Below are 17,160 nucleotides of genomic sequence, written 5' to 3'. Positions count from 1 at the left end.
CTTCCTGCTCTAACCCTATGGCTCCAGGGCCAGAGGGGGCTTAGTGTGCTCCAGCACTGTGTCTTGAGTGTAGTGTGTGATTGAAACAGTGTTGTATTATACAGTTTCCGCCGGCCCCATGTGTTTCCAGGTGAGCTGTCAGCAACTGCAATGCCATGTTGGCTCTGGGATGAAAGAATGCCCCTAATCTCTCCCAGCTGTGCTAACAGGCAAGATTGGAGCGGGCTAATCTACGTTGATGGGTTTTGATGTGTGATGAATAAAAAGTTTTGAGAATGACACAAGTATTGGTCTTCACAAAGTTTGCTGCTTCAGTGTTTTTAGATATTTTTGTCAGATGTTACTATGGTATACTGAAGTATAATTATAAGCATTCCATAAGTGTCAAAGGCTTTTACTGACAATTACATTAAGTTTATGCAAAGAGTCAATATTTGCAGTGTTGACCCTTCTTTTTCAAGACCTCTTCAATCCGCCATGGCATGCTGTCAATTAACTTCTGGGCCGCATCCTGACTGATGGCAGCCCATTCTTGCATAATCAATGTTTGGAGTTTGTCAGAATTTGTGGGTTTTTGTTTGTCCACCCGCCTCTTGAGGATTGACCACACGTTCTCAATGGGATTAAGGTCTGGGGAGTTTCCTGGCCATGGACCCAAAATGTCGATGTTTTGTTCCACAAGCCACTTAGTTATCACTTTTGCCTTATGGCAAGATGCTCCATCATGCTGGAAAAGGCATTGTTCGTCACCAAACTGTTCTTGGATGGTTGTGAGAAGTTGCTGTCGGAGGATGTGTTGGTACCATTCTTTATTCATGGCTGTGTTCTTAGGCAAAATTGTGAGTGAGCCCACTCCCTTGGCTGAGAAGCAACCCCACACATGAATGGTCTCAGGATGCTTTACTGTTGGCATGACACAGGACTGATGGTAGCGCTCACCTTGTCTTCTCCGGACAAGGTGTTTTCCGGATGCCCCAAACAATCGGAAAGGGGATTCATCAGAGAAAATGACTTTACCCCAGTCCTCAGCAGTCCAATCCCTGTACCTTTTGCAGAATATCGGTCTGTCCCTGATGTTTTTCCTGGAGAGAAGTGGCTTCCTCGCTGCCCTTCTTGACACCAGGCCATCCTCCAAAAGTCTTCGCCTCACTGTGCGTGCAGATGCACTCACACCTGCCTGCAGCCATTCCTGAGCAAGCTCTGCACTGGTGGTGCCCCGATCCCGCAGCTGAATCATCTTTAGGAGACGGTCCTGGCGCTTGCTGGACTTTCTTGGGCGCCCTGAAGCCTTTTTCACAACAATTGAACCTCTCTCCTTGAAGTTCTTGATGATCCGATAAATGTTTGATTTAGGTGCAATCTCACTACCAGCAATATCCTTGCCTGTGAAGCCCTTTTTGTGCAAAGCAATGATGACGGCACGTGTTTCCTTGCAGGTAACCATGGTTAACAGAGGAAGAACAATGATTTCAAGCACCACCCTCCTTTTAAAGCTTCCAGTCTGTTATTCTAACTCAATCAGCATGACAGAGTGATCTCCAGCCTTGTCCTCGTCAACACTCTCACCTGTGTTAACGAGAGAATCACTGACATGATGTCAGCTGGTCCTTTTGTGGCAGGGCTGAAATGCAGTGGAAATGTTTTTGGGGGATTAAGTTAATTTTCATGGCAAAGAGGGACTTTGCAATTAATTGCAATTCATCTGATCACTCTTCATAACATTCTGGAGTACTGTATATGCAAATTGCAATCATAAAAACTGAGGCAGCAGACTTTGTGAAAATTAATATTTGTGTCATTCTCAAAACTTTTTTTTGAGCCCTGAGGCACTGCACTGTATGTAGACTATTATGTGTGCTGCATATAGCATGCAATATTGCATGCAATGCCCTGATAATTTATTGGAAAGAAGCCATGTGTCTTCTTATCATGTGGTCCAGAGCCAGATGGGAAAGCCCCTTTATGGTTGCTTCATAGGAAAAACCTGTGGAAAAAGGTTTCGATGTGATGTTGAGGTATATTTACATTATTTAAGATGGAGTGTTTACATATGGTGAGCTGTTTTATGTCATGTCATTCATGCTGCTCTGTCCTATGAAAGCCTCAGTTAGCACCTGCCATCGGCAGTGTCTGTCCTCACAGTCAACAACCAAAATGGCCGCCACACCTCAGAATACTTTTGGCTGTTCTCGAAGTCCCTGTGGTTACATGGCTGTGGCTTTTTTCTCCCAAAGGAAATAACTAAATGTTCCCATTCTGTCCCAGTAGCGGTGACCGTAGGTTTCCGAGAATGCAGCCGTGTTTTTACGGTAAAGAATGCGTATAGGAGTGTCGGCCCCCGTTAAACGGTGGTGAGGAAAGTTCCACGTTACGAAACGCAGAGCTGGTTTTGAAGGTCAACACTGCTCTACTCTGCTATCAAAATGGGGTGGTAACCTCACTCACTTTGACAATGTTATTGTCTTTCTCACTGTTCTTATTTTCAATTGGCAATCCTAGATATTGTTTCAAATGCTTGATATTGCTACTTTTCATGTACAGTGCATTCGGAAAGTGTTCAGACCCCTTGACTTTTTCCACATTTTGTTACGTTACAGCGATAACAACCTTGAGTCTTCTTGGGTATGATGCTACAAGCTTGGCACATCTGTATTTGGGGAGTTTCTCCTATTCTTCTCTGCAGATCCTCTCAAGCTCTGTCAGGTTGGATGGGGAGCATCGCTGCACAGCTATTTTCAGGTCTCTCCAGAGATGTTCGATCGGGTTCAAGTCCAGTTTCTGGATGGGCCACTCAAGGACCTTTAGAGACTTGTCCCGAAGCCACTCCTGCATTGTCTTTGCTGTGTGCTTAGGGTCGTTGTCCTGATGCAAGGTGAACCGTCGCCCCAGTCTGAGGTCCTGAGCGCTCAGAAGCAGGTTTTTGTCAAGGATCTCTATGTACTTTGCCTCCGTTCATCTTTCCCTTGATCCAGACTAGTCTCCCAGTCCCTGCCGCTGAAAAACATCCCTACAGCATGATGCTGCCACCACCATGCTCCACCATAGGGATGGTGCCAAGTTTCCTCCAGACTTGACGCTTGGCATTCAGGCCAAAGAGTTCAATCTTGGTTTCATCAGACCAGAGAGTCTTGTTTCTCATGGTCTGAGAGTCCTTTATGGGCCTTTTGGGAAACTCCAAGCAGGCTGTCATGTGCCTTTTACTGAGCGGTGGCTTCAGTCTGGCCACTCTACCTTAAAGGCCTGTTTGGTGGAGCGCTGCAGAGATGGTTGTCCTTCTGGAAGGTTCTCCTATCTCCACAGAGGAACTTTGGAGCTCTCTCAGAGTGACCATCGGGTTCTTGGTCACCTCCCTGACCAAAGCCCTTCTCCCCCGATAGCTCAGTTTGGCCGGGCGGCCAGCTCTAGGAAGAGTCTTGGTGGATCCAAACTTCTTCCATTTAAGAATGATGGAGGCCACTGTGTTCTTGCTGCAGAAATGTTTTGTTACCCTGTCGACACAATCCTGTCTCGGAGCTCTACGGACAATTCCTTCGACCTCATGGCTTGGTTTTTGTTCTGACATGCACTGTCAACTGTGGGACCTTATATAGACAGGTGAGTGCCTTTCCAAATCATGTCCAATCAATAGAATTTACCACAGGTGGACTCCAATCAAGTTGTAGAAACATCTAATTGGAAACAGGATGCACCTGAACTCAATTTCGGGTCTCATAGCAAAGGGTCTGAATACTTATGTAAACAAGGTATTTCAGTTTTTAATTTTTTGTAAATTCGCAAAAATGTCCAAAAACCTGTTTTTGCTTTGCCATTATGGGGTATTGTGTGTAGATTGATGAGGAAAACAAATAATTTAATCCATTTTAGAATAAGGCTGCAACGTAACAAAATGTGGAAAAAGGGAATGGGTCTGAATACTTTCCGAATGCACTGTATATTATTCTGCCAATGGCCCTCACCCGTTTGTTAGATTCTACCCATCATATTTAAATCTGAAAGTGCCTTTTACACAGTGACACAGTTGGGACATGACAAATCAAATCAAATTTTATTTGCCACATGCGCCGAATACAGCAGGTGTAGACCTTACAGTGAAATGCTTACTTACAAGCTCTTAACCAACAATGCAGTTTTAAGTTAAGTAAAAAATAGATGAGTACAAAAATAAAAATAACAAATCATTAGAGAGCAGCAGTAAAATAATATAACAGTAGGGAGGCTACAGTGAGGGAAAAAAGTATTTGATCCCCTGCTGATTTTTGTACATTTGCCCACTGACAAAGACATGATCAGTCTATCATTTTAATGGTAGGTTTATTTGAACAGTGAGAGACAGAATAACAACAACAAAATCCAGAAAAACGCATGTCAAAAATGTTATGAATTGATTTACATTTTAATGAGGGAAATAAGTATTTGACCCCTCTGCAAAACATGACTTAGTAATTGGTGGCAAAACCCTTGTTGGCAATCACAGAGGTCAGACGTTTCTTGTAGTTGGCCACCACTTGTAGTTGACAGTTCTTTTGTGTTTCTTCCATTTGCGAATAATCGCACCAACTGTTGTCACCTTCTCACAAAGCTGCTTGGCGATGGTCTTGTAGCCCATTCCAGCCTTGTGTAGGTCTACAATCTTGTCCCTGACATCCTTGGAGAACTCTTTGGTCTTGGCCATGGTGGAGAGTTTGGAATCTGATTGATTGATTGCTTCTGTGGACAGGTGTCTTTTATACAGGTAACAAACTGAGATTAGGAGCACTCCCTTTAAGAGTGTGCTCCTAATCTCAGCTCGTTACCTGTATAAAAGACCCCTGGGAGCCAGAAATCTTTCTGATTGAGAGGGGGTCAAATACTTATTTCCCTCATTAAAATGTAAATCAATTCATAACATTTTTGACATGCGTTTTTCTGGATTTTGTTGTTGTTATTCTGTCTCTCACTGTTCAAATAAACCTACCATTAAAATTATAGACTGATCATGTCTTTGTCAGTGGGCAAACGTACAAAATCAGCAGGGGATCAAATACTTTTTTCCCTCACTGTATATACAGGGGGTACCGGTACAGAGTCAATGTGCGGGGGCACCGGTTAGTCGAGGTCATTGAGGTAATATGTACATGTGGGTAGAGTTAAAGTGACTATGCATAGATAATAAACAGAGTAGCAGCAGCGTAAAAGAGGGGGTGGGGTTGGGGGGGACAATGCGAATAGTCCGGGTAGCCATTATTAGCTGTTCAGGAGTCTTATGGCTTGGGGGCATAAGCTGTTAAGAAGCCGTTTGGACCTAGACTTGGCGCTCCGGTACCACTTGCCGTGCGGTAGCAGAGAGAACAGTCTATGACTAGGATGGCTGGAGTCTTTGACCATTTTTAGGGCCTTCCTCTGACACCGCCTGGTATAGAGGTCCTTGATGGTAGGAAGCTTGGCCCCAGTGATGTACTGGGCCGTACACACTACCCTCTGTAGTGCCTTGCGGTTGGAGGCCGAGCAGTTGCCATACCAGGCGGTGATGCAACCAGTCAGGATGCTCTCGATGGTGCAGCTGTATAACTTTTTGAGGATCTGAGGACCCATGCAAATCTTTTCAGTCTCCTGAGGGGAAATAGGCTTTGTCATGCCCTCTTCACGACTGTCTTGGTGTGTTTAGAACATTATAGTTTGTTGATGATGTGGACACCAAGGTTCTCAACCTTTTCCGCTACAGCCCGTCGATGAGAATGGGGGTGTGCTCAGTCCTCTTTTTTTCCCTGTAGTCCACAATCATCTCCTTTGTCTTGATCACGTTGAGGGAGGGGTTGTTATCCTGGCACCACACAGCTAGGTCTCTGACCTCCTCCCTATAGGCTGTCTCATCGTTGTCGGTGATCAGGCCTACCACTGTTGTGTCGTCGGCAAACTTAATGATGGTGTTGGAATCGTGCCTGGCCATGCAGTCATGGGTGAACAGGGAGTACAGGAGGGGACTGCACCCCTTTTGGGCCCCCGTGATGACGATCAGCGTGGCAGATGTTACCTACACTTACCACCTGGGGGCGGCCCGTCAGGAAGTCCAGGATCCAGTTGCAGAGGGAGGTGTTTAGTCCCAGGGTCCTTAGCTTAGTGATGAGCTTTGAGGGCACTATGGTGTTGAACGCTGAGCTGTAGTCAATGAATAGCATTCTCACGTAGGTGTTCCTCTTGTCCAGGTGGGAAAGGGCAGTGTGGAGTGCAATAGAGATTGCATCATCTGTGGATCTGTTGGGGTGGAATGCAAATTGAAGTGGGTCTAGGGTTTCTGGGATAATGGTGTTGATGTGAGCCATGACCAGCCTTTCAAAGCACTTCATGGCTACAGACGTGAGTACTACGGGTCGGTAGTCATTTAGGCTGGTCATCTTAGTCTTCTTGGGCACAGGGACTATGGTGGTCTGCTTGAAACATGTTGGTATTACCGACTCAGTCAGGGACATGTTGAAAATGTCAGTGAAGACACTTCCCAGTTGGTCAGCGCATGCTCGGAGTACACGTCCTGGTAATCCGTCTGGCCCTGCGGCCTTGTGAATGTTGACCTGCTTAAAAGTCTTACTCACATCGGCTATGGAGAGCTTGATCACATAGTCATCCGGAACAGCTGATGCTCTCATGCATGCTTCAGTGTTGCTTGCCTCGAAGCGAGCATAGAAGTGATTTAACTTGTCTGGTAGGCTCATGTCACTGGGCAGCTCGCGGCTGTGCTTCCCTTTGTATTCTGTAATAATTTTCAAGCCCTGCCACATCCGACGAGCGTCGGAGCCAGTGTAGTACGATTCAGTCTTAGTCCTGTATTGACAAGAGGTGACCCTTCCTTCCCTAAGCCATAATCCACATCCAGCTTTGGTCATCATGGCGACAGTGGTTGATGGACAGGTTTTCGGTCGACTCCATCCTCCCTGGGAGCAGCGATGTCCCTCCGGGTGATGGGTTCTAAGGCTCACCCTCCTACAGGTTAACACTGATTCAGACTGGAGAACCAGACAGGCTGCTGCTAGAACCCATCTTCCACACAGCTGGGAGGTCCTTTTCTTACTAGCACTGACTTAATAGCAGCTTACTTACTATGACTGAGATGTGGTTGTCTCACCTAGCTATATTAAGATGAATGCACTAACTGTAAGTCAGTCTGGATAAATGTAAATGTAAATAAGCATAGAAACGAATTCCCGTTCTAGTAATTCTATGTCTATGTGGATAACAGTGATGGACCAAGACTAGCCTGAGCCCTCATCCCTCATAGACGTTAAATGAGCATGGATAGAGTGGACATTATGTTGTACAGTATAACTGTGTAGTAATGGATTGGGTTTGTATGGTATATTTTTCACCTGGTCTCAAAGGGCTTTACATGGTGTGTTGGGCACAGCAAGACATTTCAATAGCATGTCTTCTTTCATCTTCAATTAAACATCCATCTCTGTATGGATGACCACAAGCTTCACTCACTCTCTCTGCATCCAAATGCCCATCTATTGGATTAAGCCCAGACTTATAATTGAAGTGAAATAGAATGGTGAATGCAGCAATCTGGCTGGTTCCAACAGGCTAGCGATGCCCTGCAGGGAAGATGAAAATCTTATGAATATCTCTAAAGTGGAACTCATCAGTATCCATTCTGATGCTGTGCCACCATTAGTTGCCTACAGTGAGTTGCTGCCGGAACCCGGTATGTACTGTATACATACAGATAGAGAGGGAGATGTCTTTCCTGTACCCCACTGGTGCTCTTGGCTGTGTGAACAGTACAGTGAGAGGGATCCTTACGAAGTCCACTCACGCTACCCTCGTTAAGAACACACGCTGAGGCCGCCTCGCGCTCATCAAACACGCCATCTGCTCGAGGCTTGGTGTGTGTGTGTGTGCACGCGTACACATTCGTGTAAGCAAGTGTGTGTACAATTCCACTATATATACTACAATTAGAGGACCTTCATTTTGCTTAAGCGGTAATGCCCTACACACTTGAACTGGCCAAAATGATCTTGCTCATTTAAGCCAATTATTCCACTTATATTACACACGCTGTCACCTCTCCCTGTCAACTCCTGACATGTCAGGATCCTGGTGACTGTAAAGTCATGGTCATGTAAATAGGTTAACGAAAGGTCAGAGAAGCTGAAGAAGTTCCTTATTAAGCCCCTTTTCAAGCTACAGAGAGATATAACATTTCAAAAGCCTGTCTCTGTTTGACACATCGGTTTTGATATCGCTAATTAAGTTCCGCTCCCTCCATTTGCTTTCATGCCGTCTTCACAGGTGAGTTAGTAGAATAATCTAATGGAAAACGGGGATAGACAAAAGGTCCTGAGGAATTGATATGCAACGGGCGCCATTCGCCAGAGCAGAAAAGGTCACACAGTGAATCTAGCTGATTGTGGACTGAAAGAGAAAGAAAGAGAGAATGAGGGAGATAGAAAGAGTGAGAGGGAGGGAGAGAGAGGGAGAACCAAGAGAGAGCGTTACAGAGTCAGGAAGTCAGACGTGCCACCTCACCCCATCCAAAGTGTGACAACTCCTCCCCCTCCCCCCTACCATCTCACTCTCCCTCCCCACCCATCCTCCCAGGGTGTCGGTGGCCCTCTGCAGCAGGGAGAGGAGTGGGGTAAGTTAATCACCCGTGTCCGTGGCCTTTAGCTCCTCTCATTAGCGCTGCGCGGCGGAGCCGTACCTGATCCATTAGCGCCGTTGCCGGTAATGACACTCCACCGGCGCCGGGCCAAGAGAGGGGGCCACTGCCACGCTTTTCATTACTGGGAGGGAGGCAAAGAAATTAGGGAAAGGAGGGAGAAAGAGAAAGGGATCGTCCTTCCTTTTCCTGTTAAAACAGGAAGAGCAACAGGAAGAGGAGAGGCAACCTGGCTGGGTTTTTATTATCAGGGATTATCAGGCGTTATTGCTAAAAGCCTCTCTCTCACACAAACACACATATACTGTACACTGGGGAGGGCTTAGACTGATCAGCATATTATGTAGACATTCTACGCACAAGCATGTGCTGATTAAAAAGCATACAGACTGTCAAATCAAACACACACACACACACACAAACACACACACACACACACAAACAAAGGCCTACTAGCCTCTTAGTTTATTTTGCATTAGAAAGCCATGTGGCTGTCATGTAACCCAGCATGTAGCGCATCTGTACAATGGCCATCCTGCAGCTCTGCTTTAAAAGGCATGGAATATAGGTCATGGGGCGCACACACACGCATGTACACACACATGTGCACACACACACAAACACACACATACACACTTCCGCACACACACTAAAACACACACACTGAAGCGGCTCAGGGTGATCTGAGTGCTCTGTTTTGCTCTCCTCTGCTTCCTGCTCTCTGTTCCTCTCTCACTAGCCTCCCATAGTCAGACAGCTCTGTTAAAAACACATATGTATGTCTCACAGCACCCTCCTAAGGACGGAAAGGGAATTACAATAACATATATATACACTGAGTATACCAAATATTAGGAACACCTTCCTAATATTGAGTTGCAACCCCCCCTTTTGCCCTCGGAACAGCCTCTATTCATTGGGGCATGGACAAGGTGTCGAAAGCATTCCACAGGGATGCTGGCCCGTTTTGACTCCAATGCTTCCCACAGTTGTGTCAAGTTGGTTGGATGTTCTTTGGGTGGTGGACCATTCTTGATACACACGGGAAACTGTTGAGCGTGAAAAACCCAGCAGCGTTGCAGTTCTTGACACAAACTGGTGCGCCTGGCACCTACTACCATACCCCGTTCAAAGGCACTTAAATCTTTTGTCTTGCCCATTCACCCTCTGAGTGGCACACATACACAATCCATTTCTCAATTGTCTCAAGGATTAAAAATTATTATTTAACCTGTCTCCTCCCCTTCGTCTACACTGATTGAAGTGGATTTAACAAGTGACATAATATATCATAGCTTTCACCTGGATTCACCTGGTCAGGTTGTCATGGAAAGAGCAGGTGTTCTTAATGTTTTGTATACTCAGTGTATATAGCAGATTAGTAACTGGTGTATTTGACCTGCAGAGTGGATCCCATGTAAATTGAATATGTGGTGTGAACTCTTGGGGGGTTGTTTTATCCATAATGTTCAGTCACTTGGATCACAACACTTTGACATGATTGTTAATAATGAACTAACATATACAGTGGGGGAAAAAAGTATTTAGTCAGCCACCAATTGTGCAAGTTCTCCCACTTAAAAAGATGAGAGAGGCCTGTAATTTTCATCATAGGTACACGTCAACTATGACAGAGAAAATGAGGAAAAAAAATCCAGAAAATCACATTGTAGGATTTTTAATGAATTTATTTGCAAATGATGGTGGAAAATAAGTATTTGGTCAATAACAAAAGTTTCTCAATACTTTGTTATATACCCTTTGTTGGCATTGACACAGGTCAAACGTTTTCTGTAAGTCTTCACAAGGTTTTCACACACTGTTGCTGGTATTTTGGCACATTCCTCCATGCAGATCTCCTCTAGAGCAGTGATGTTTTGGGGCTGTCGCTGGGCAACACAGACTTTCAACTCCCTCCAAAGATTTTCTATGGGGTTGAGATCTGGAGACTGGCTAGGCCACTCCAGGACCTTGAAATGCTTCTTACGAAGCCACTCCTTTGTTGCCCTGGCGGTGTGTTTGGGATCATTGTCATGCTGAAAGACCCAGCCACGTTTCATGTTCAATGCCCTTACTGATGGAAGGAGGTTTCCGTTCAAAATCTCACGATACATGGCCCCATTCATTCTTTCCTTTACACGGATCAGTCGTCCTGGTCCCTTTGCAGAAAAACAGCCCCAAAGCATGATGTTTCCACCCCCATGCTTCACAGTGGGTATGGTGTTCTTTGGATGCAACTCAGCATTCTTTGTCCTCCAAACACAACAAGTTGAGTTTTTACCAAAAAGTTCTATTTTGGTTTCATCTGACCATATGACATTCTCCCAATCCTCTTCTGGATCATCCAAATGCACTCTAGCAAACTTCAGACGGGCCTGGACATGTACTGGCTTAAGCAGGGGGACACGTCTGGCACTGCAGGATTTGAGTCCCTGGTGGCGTAGTGTGTTACTGATGGTAGGCTTTGTTACTTTGGTCCCAGCTCTCTGCAGGTCATTCACTAGTTCCCCCCGTGTGGTTCTGGGATTTTTGCTCACCGTTCTTGTGATCATTTTGACCCCACGGGGTGAGATCTTGCGTGGAGCCCCAGATCGAGGGAGATTATCAGTGGTCTTGTATGTCTTCCATTTCCTAATAATTGCTCCCACAGTTGATTTCTTCAAACCAAGCTGCTTACCTATTGCAGATTCAGTCTTCTCAGCCTGGTGCAGGTCTACAATTTTGTTTCTGGTGTCCTTTGACAGCTCTTTGGTCTTGGCCATAGTGGAGTTTGGAGTGTGACTGTTTGAGGTTGTGGACAGGTGTCTTTTATACTGATAACAAGTTCAAACAGGTGCCATTAATACAGGTAACGAGTGGAGGACAGAGGAGCCTCTTAAAGAAGAAGTTACAGGTCTGTGAGAGCCAGAAATCTTGCTTGTTTGTAGGTGACCAAATACTTATTTTCCACCATAATTTGCAAATAAATTCATTAAAAATCCTACAATGTGATTTTCTGGATTCTTTTTCCTCAATTTGCTGTCATAGTTGACGTGTACCTATGATGAAAATTACAGGCCTCTCTCATCTTTTTAAGTGGGAGAACTTGCACAATTGGTGGCTGACTAAATACTTTTTTTCCCCACTGTATTATTGTTTCTGTTTCCTGTGATCTATTGATTGTTGTTGAAGTTAGGAAAGGACAAGACATGACAGGTTGTTGATGTGTGTGTTCCAGTACATAACGGCTGCGGCTGCCGGGGCGCCTATGCAAGGGACCTACATTCCTCAGTACACTCCTGTGCCTCAGACAGCCATCCCTGTTGAAGTAAGTTTTACTATCGTTGTGGGGACCAAACAATTGATTCCCATTCAAAATCCTATTTTCCCTATCCCTAAACTCAACCCCTAACTCTAAACGTAACACTATCTCCTAAGCCTAACCCCTAAGCCTAAAATAGCATTTTTCCTTGTGGGGACCGGTGAATAGTCCCCACTTGTCTGAATTTAGCTTGTTTTACTATCCATGTGAGGACTTCTGGTCCCCACAAGGATAGTAAAACCACAAAAACACAGACGCAGACACACACAGACACACACGGATACACACACATGCATATACACACACACACAGATACACACACGCGGATGTACACATAGAATGCGTCTACACACTCACACTGGATGCACACACACATACACTCCTAAGGGCAGAAATGCATACACACTCTCACACACACAGATAGACACACACACACACACACACACACACACACACACACACACACACAAACACACACACTGACACTGCAACATCGGCTCGATAAAAACTGGCAAGCACACGTTGCCACGGCTTGCTACCGTTGAGCGTGCCGAGCGTGCAGGTCAGAGCGGACGGGCACACGCTGATAAATTATGAGTGTGTACGGCTGTCTGGAGGGCTGACGGCACCGGCCCATTCAGATGGAGTATCAGTCCTGTATCAGATGGCAGGCGCTGAAGTGAGAGACACTGCCGGCGGTGCTGTCCCTCTCCCGGATGGCCCGTGTGCTCAACACACACATTCCTCAGCCCCAGGCCTCTGGTTAGCAAGCGGCTGCCCAGCTGACAACGCCCTGACACCACCATCCATCTCCCCCAGCTCCAGAGAGGAGAAGATCATCAGGAGATAGCCACCCTTCATAAAGTCACCGGCTGGAGAGAGAGACGAGAGACTCAGAGACATAGTGTTAGCCCAGGGGTTCTCTTGTTGTCACTCGCCTATTCCATCCTCAATGCCACACATCGTCAATGCCACCATCAGAGGGGTTCTATATATCAGTACTGTTGAGAGGAGCTGTAGACAAGGAGTGTCTCGGAGGATGATGTATTAACATGGTGTTGAGAGCATCCTTGAAATCTTGTTAACGTGATAGAGATGAGACGTTAAACTTTGGAGTTAAAGTAAATACAGAATTGAAACCCATATCATGTAGCCTTGTGACTTTAAAATAGTTTTTTTTTTTCTCAAGGTTACTGTAGTACTACTCAGGAAATCATTGCGAACGATCCATAGGTTTAGGTTTATTTAAACAGCTTGGACATTATTATGCAGAGACATACATAAAATGTGATGTCATACAATATATTACAAAACGGTTACATTGATTTACATGGAAGATGTCACTTCCTGTTGTCTCACGCCCACTTCCTGTCCCCGTAGGGAGTGGTCACAGATGCCTCTCCTCAGTCAGTGGCCCCCTCGTCGCAGGACGTGAGTGGGCAGCAGCAACAGATCCAGGTGGATGGCTCCAGCGAACATGTTACTGCTTACTCATACCAGTCCAAGTGAGTACTGATGACATTTTCTCACTGTACATATCAACAACACATACAGTGCCTTGCAAAAGTATTCATCCCCCTTGGCGTTTTTCCTATTTTGTTGCATTACAACCTGTAATTTAAATGGATTTTTATTTGGATTTCATGTAATGGACTTACACAAAGTAGTCCAAATTGGTGAAGTGAAATGAAAAAAATAACTTGTTTCAGAAAATTCTAAAAAATTAATAACGGAAAGTGGTGCATGCATATGTATTCACCCCCTTTGCTATGAAGCCCCTAAATAAGATCTGGTGCAACCAGTTACCTTCAGAAGTCACAAAATTAGTTAAATAAAGTCCACCTGTGTACAATCTAAGTGTCACATGATCTCAGTATATCTACACCTGTTCTGAAAGGCCCCAGAGTCTGCAACACCACTAAGCAAGGGGCACCACCAAGCAAGTGGCACCATGAAGACCAAGGATCTCTCCAAACAGGTCAGGGACAAAGTTGTGGAGAAGTACAGATCAGGGTTGGGTTATAAAAAAATATCAGAAACGTTGAACATCCCATGGAGCACCATTAAATCCATGATTGAAAAATGGAAAGAATATGGCACCACAACAAACCTGCCAAGAGAGGGCCGCCCACCAAAACTCACGGACCAGGCAAGGAGGGCATTAATCAGAGAGGCAACAAAGAGACCAAAGATAACCCTGAAGGAGCTGCAAAGCTCCACAGCGGAGATTGGAATATCTGTCCATAGGACCACTTTAAGCCGTACACTCCACAGAGCTGGGCTTTACGGAAGAGTGACCAGAAAAAAGCCATTGCTTAAAGAAAAAAATAAGCAAACACGTTTGGTGTTCGCCCAAAGGCATGTGGGAGACTCCCCAAACATATGGAAGAAGGTACACTCTGGTCAGATGAGACTAAAATTGAGCTTTTTGGCCATCAAGGAAAACGCTATGTCTGGCGCAAACCCAACACCTCTCATCACCCCGAGAACACCATCCCCACAGTGAAGCATGGTAGTGGCAACATAATGCTGTGGGGATGTTTTTCATCGGCAGGGACTGGGAAACTGGTCAGAATTGAAGGAATGATGGATGGCGCTAAATACAGGGAAATTCTTGAGGGAAACCTGTTTCAGTCTTCCAGAGATTTGAGACTAGGACGGAGGTTCACCTTCCAGCAGGACAATGACCCTAAGCATACTGCTAAAGCAACACTCGAGTGGTTTAAGGGGAAACATTTAAATGTCTTGGAATGGCCTAGTCAAAGCCCAGACTTCAATCCAATTGAGAATCTGTGGTATGACTTAAAGATTGCTGTACACCAGCGGAACCCATCCCAGTGGCTAGATGTGCCAAGGTTATAGAGACATACACCAAGAGACTTGCAGCTGTAATTGCTGCAAAAGGTGGCTCTACAAAGTATTGACTTTGGAGGGTGAATAGTTATGCATGGGGGGGTGAATAGTTATGCATGTTCGAGTTTTCAGTTTTTTTGTCTTATTTCGTGTTTGTTTCACAATAAAAAATATTTTGCATCTTCAAAGTGGTAGGCATGTTGTGTAAATCAAATGATACAACCCCCCCCAAAATCCATTTGAATTCCAGGTTGTAAGGCAACAAAATAGGAAAAATGCCAAGGGGGGTGAATACTTTCGCAAGCCACTGTATTGCCGATATGGAGTCCGGACTATTTGGTTACGATGACTAATACCCGTCATAATATTATGCTGACATTGTCTACTGTTTTGCCATATTATAGCTGACTATTTGCTACTTTGTTCTTTTACATTGAGTTTTTATGGATATTTACTAATTTAAAGGGATAGTTTACCCAAATTACAAATATATATATTCGTTTCCTTACTCTCTAAGCAGTCTATGGACAGGGTAGGACAACAATCCGTGCTTTGGTTTTGTTTACCTGGACACTGGTTCAAATGCTGTCATACCATGTCCATAGACTGTTTACACTACAGGGTAATTAATCCAATATGTAATTTTGTAATTTGGGTGAATTGTCCCTTTATTGTCATTTTTAGAATGTGTGCATTATGGTGATTACCTTTCCTTTGATTCTCTCTCGTTGTGGTTCTTCTCTTCCTCATTAGATAGCGACTGGCGAGGAGAATATTCCTGTGACAGCGTTGCATTGAGACAGGGGGGTTGGCTGCACTGAGAATGTGGAGAATAGAGAGATTGCTTCCAGATTGCCCAGGCACCAAAAAAATAGACACTTTTTTCCATTTCATACCTGGAAGAGAGGAGAGGTGGGGGGGGGGTGGTGGAGTCGCTGGGCACAGTGCAAAGTGGTGAAAATGTTTAGTCTGGGAACATGCCTGGTGGGCTGGGCTTGAGCTTGACTTGTTTCTTCAAGAAATTTCTCAACTGAAAAAAAATACAAAAACAAATTGAAATGTTGAATGCGCAGGTAGGTGATGAGGTTTATTTTGTAATTAGAAAAGGGGGAGTCAAAGTTTGAGATACACAGAGATTGTCTTCCTCAGATATTAAGCTACGATTTCTTTTCACTCTTTTATTGATTTCTCGTGTAAAACTTTAATTTTCTAGATATATTCGAAACAACTGTTTTTCTTTCTTGAATCTTCATGGCCTTAATTTTAAGGGTGTCAGAGGACCTTTTACAGAGAGTTAAGTCTGGCGTCTCATTGAAAATAAAAAGCAAACTAAATCAGTCTCTTGGACCACTGTGATGGTACAAGATACTGCAGGAATTGAGCTAGAGAGATAAAAAATAAAATAAAGATCTATCACATAAGCTGTACAGATTTAATAGAGAAGAGTTTTTTTCTTTTCTTCATTAGAAGAAAACTTTGATAAGTAATTATGTCAGAGGTAACTGAGTGTAAGAGAAAAAAACTAAATGTCTGCCGAGGAAAAGAGTGGGAAAAGATAAAGCTTTGAAGAGATTATTCAGAATAAGGAGAAAAAAAGAAACTGCTTTGTAGAAAAGGCAGTCTGTTGCAAATGCTAATCTTGTTTTTTATGATCATAATTATATTATTTTATGGCAAGATTGCTGTTGATGACATTAATGCTTTTTATCTGCAACATTTTACCTTTTTTTATGAGCTTAAAGATGTTTTTAGCCCGCTTTGCTTGTCACACTGCAACAAAAAAAAAGAAAGAAGAAAAAGTCTAAAACAAACAAAAAACTGTGGAAAAAATGCTCGCAGTGATAAACTTCGTAGATAGCCTACAGTAGGAGCTTACGTTTTAAACCAATCAGTGCAAAAGCAATAGAAGAAATTGTTGACAATTTCTGTAGTCTTTCCTAGTTGTGGATCAAATGCAGCCCAAGGATGGCCATTTTTATACCAAAGATGAAGAGACACTCTGATCCAGAGTTTTTTAGTTTTTCAGTTTGATTTTGTCGTTGATGTTGTTATTGTTGATATTGTTGTTGTTGTTGTTGCTGTTGTCATTGTTGTTTTTAATTTGACCTTGATGGCCGGACCAGTCCTTACTTTTCCTTCCTTTCCGATTTTCTTTTTTGGTTTAAGTTACCTTCCACGGTTGTCGAAACTATCACACTGACGTCAAACAGTATTTGGATGTGTGATGCAACTAGTGGCAGTCCGACCTAATGTTCCTCTCCACCACTTCAATTGTCTTTCCGTCTCTCAACTGTCATGTTCCACAACACTTTCGCCAGCCATGCGGGCATTCCACTTGTCAACAATAGACAATACACTATAGGAAAAATGT

General features: G+C 44.2%; 1 protein-coding gene across 1 annotated transcript in view; it reads left to right on the top strand.

The window, feature by feature from the left end:
- Positions 1 to 16,563, top strand: part of rbms3 (RNA binding motif, single stranded interacting protein) — a 272,924-nt gene extending 256,361 nt beyond the window's left edge. The window contains exons 12-14 of the mRNA XM_084166250.1: positions 11,853 to 11,942; positions 13,317 to 13,441; positions 15,543 to 16,563. Of these exons, the coding sequence (XP_084022376.1) occupies positions 11,853 to 11,942; positions 13,317 to 13,441; positions 15,543 to 15,546 (219 nt within the window). The 3' untranslated portion in view covers positions 15,547 to 16,563. The remainder of the gene's footprint in view (positions 1 to 11,852; positions 11,943 to 13,316; positions 13,442 to 15,542) is intronic.
- The last annotated feature ends 597 nt before the right edge of the window (positions 16,564 to 17,160 follow it).

Source organism: Coregonus lavaretus, assembly GCF_964263955.1.
Source record: "Coregonus lavaretus genome assembly, chromosome: 7".
Lineage (NCBI taxonomy): Eukaryota > Metazoa > Chordata > Actinopteri > Salmoniformes > Salmonidae > Coregonus > Coregonus lavaretus.
The sequence above is the reverse complement of the archived record's forward strand: the minus strand, read 5'-3'. Positions and strand labels throughout refer to the sequence as shown.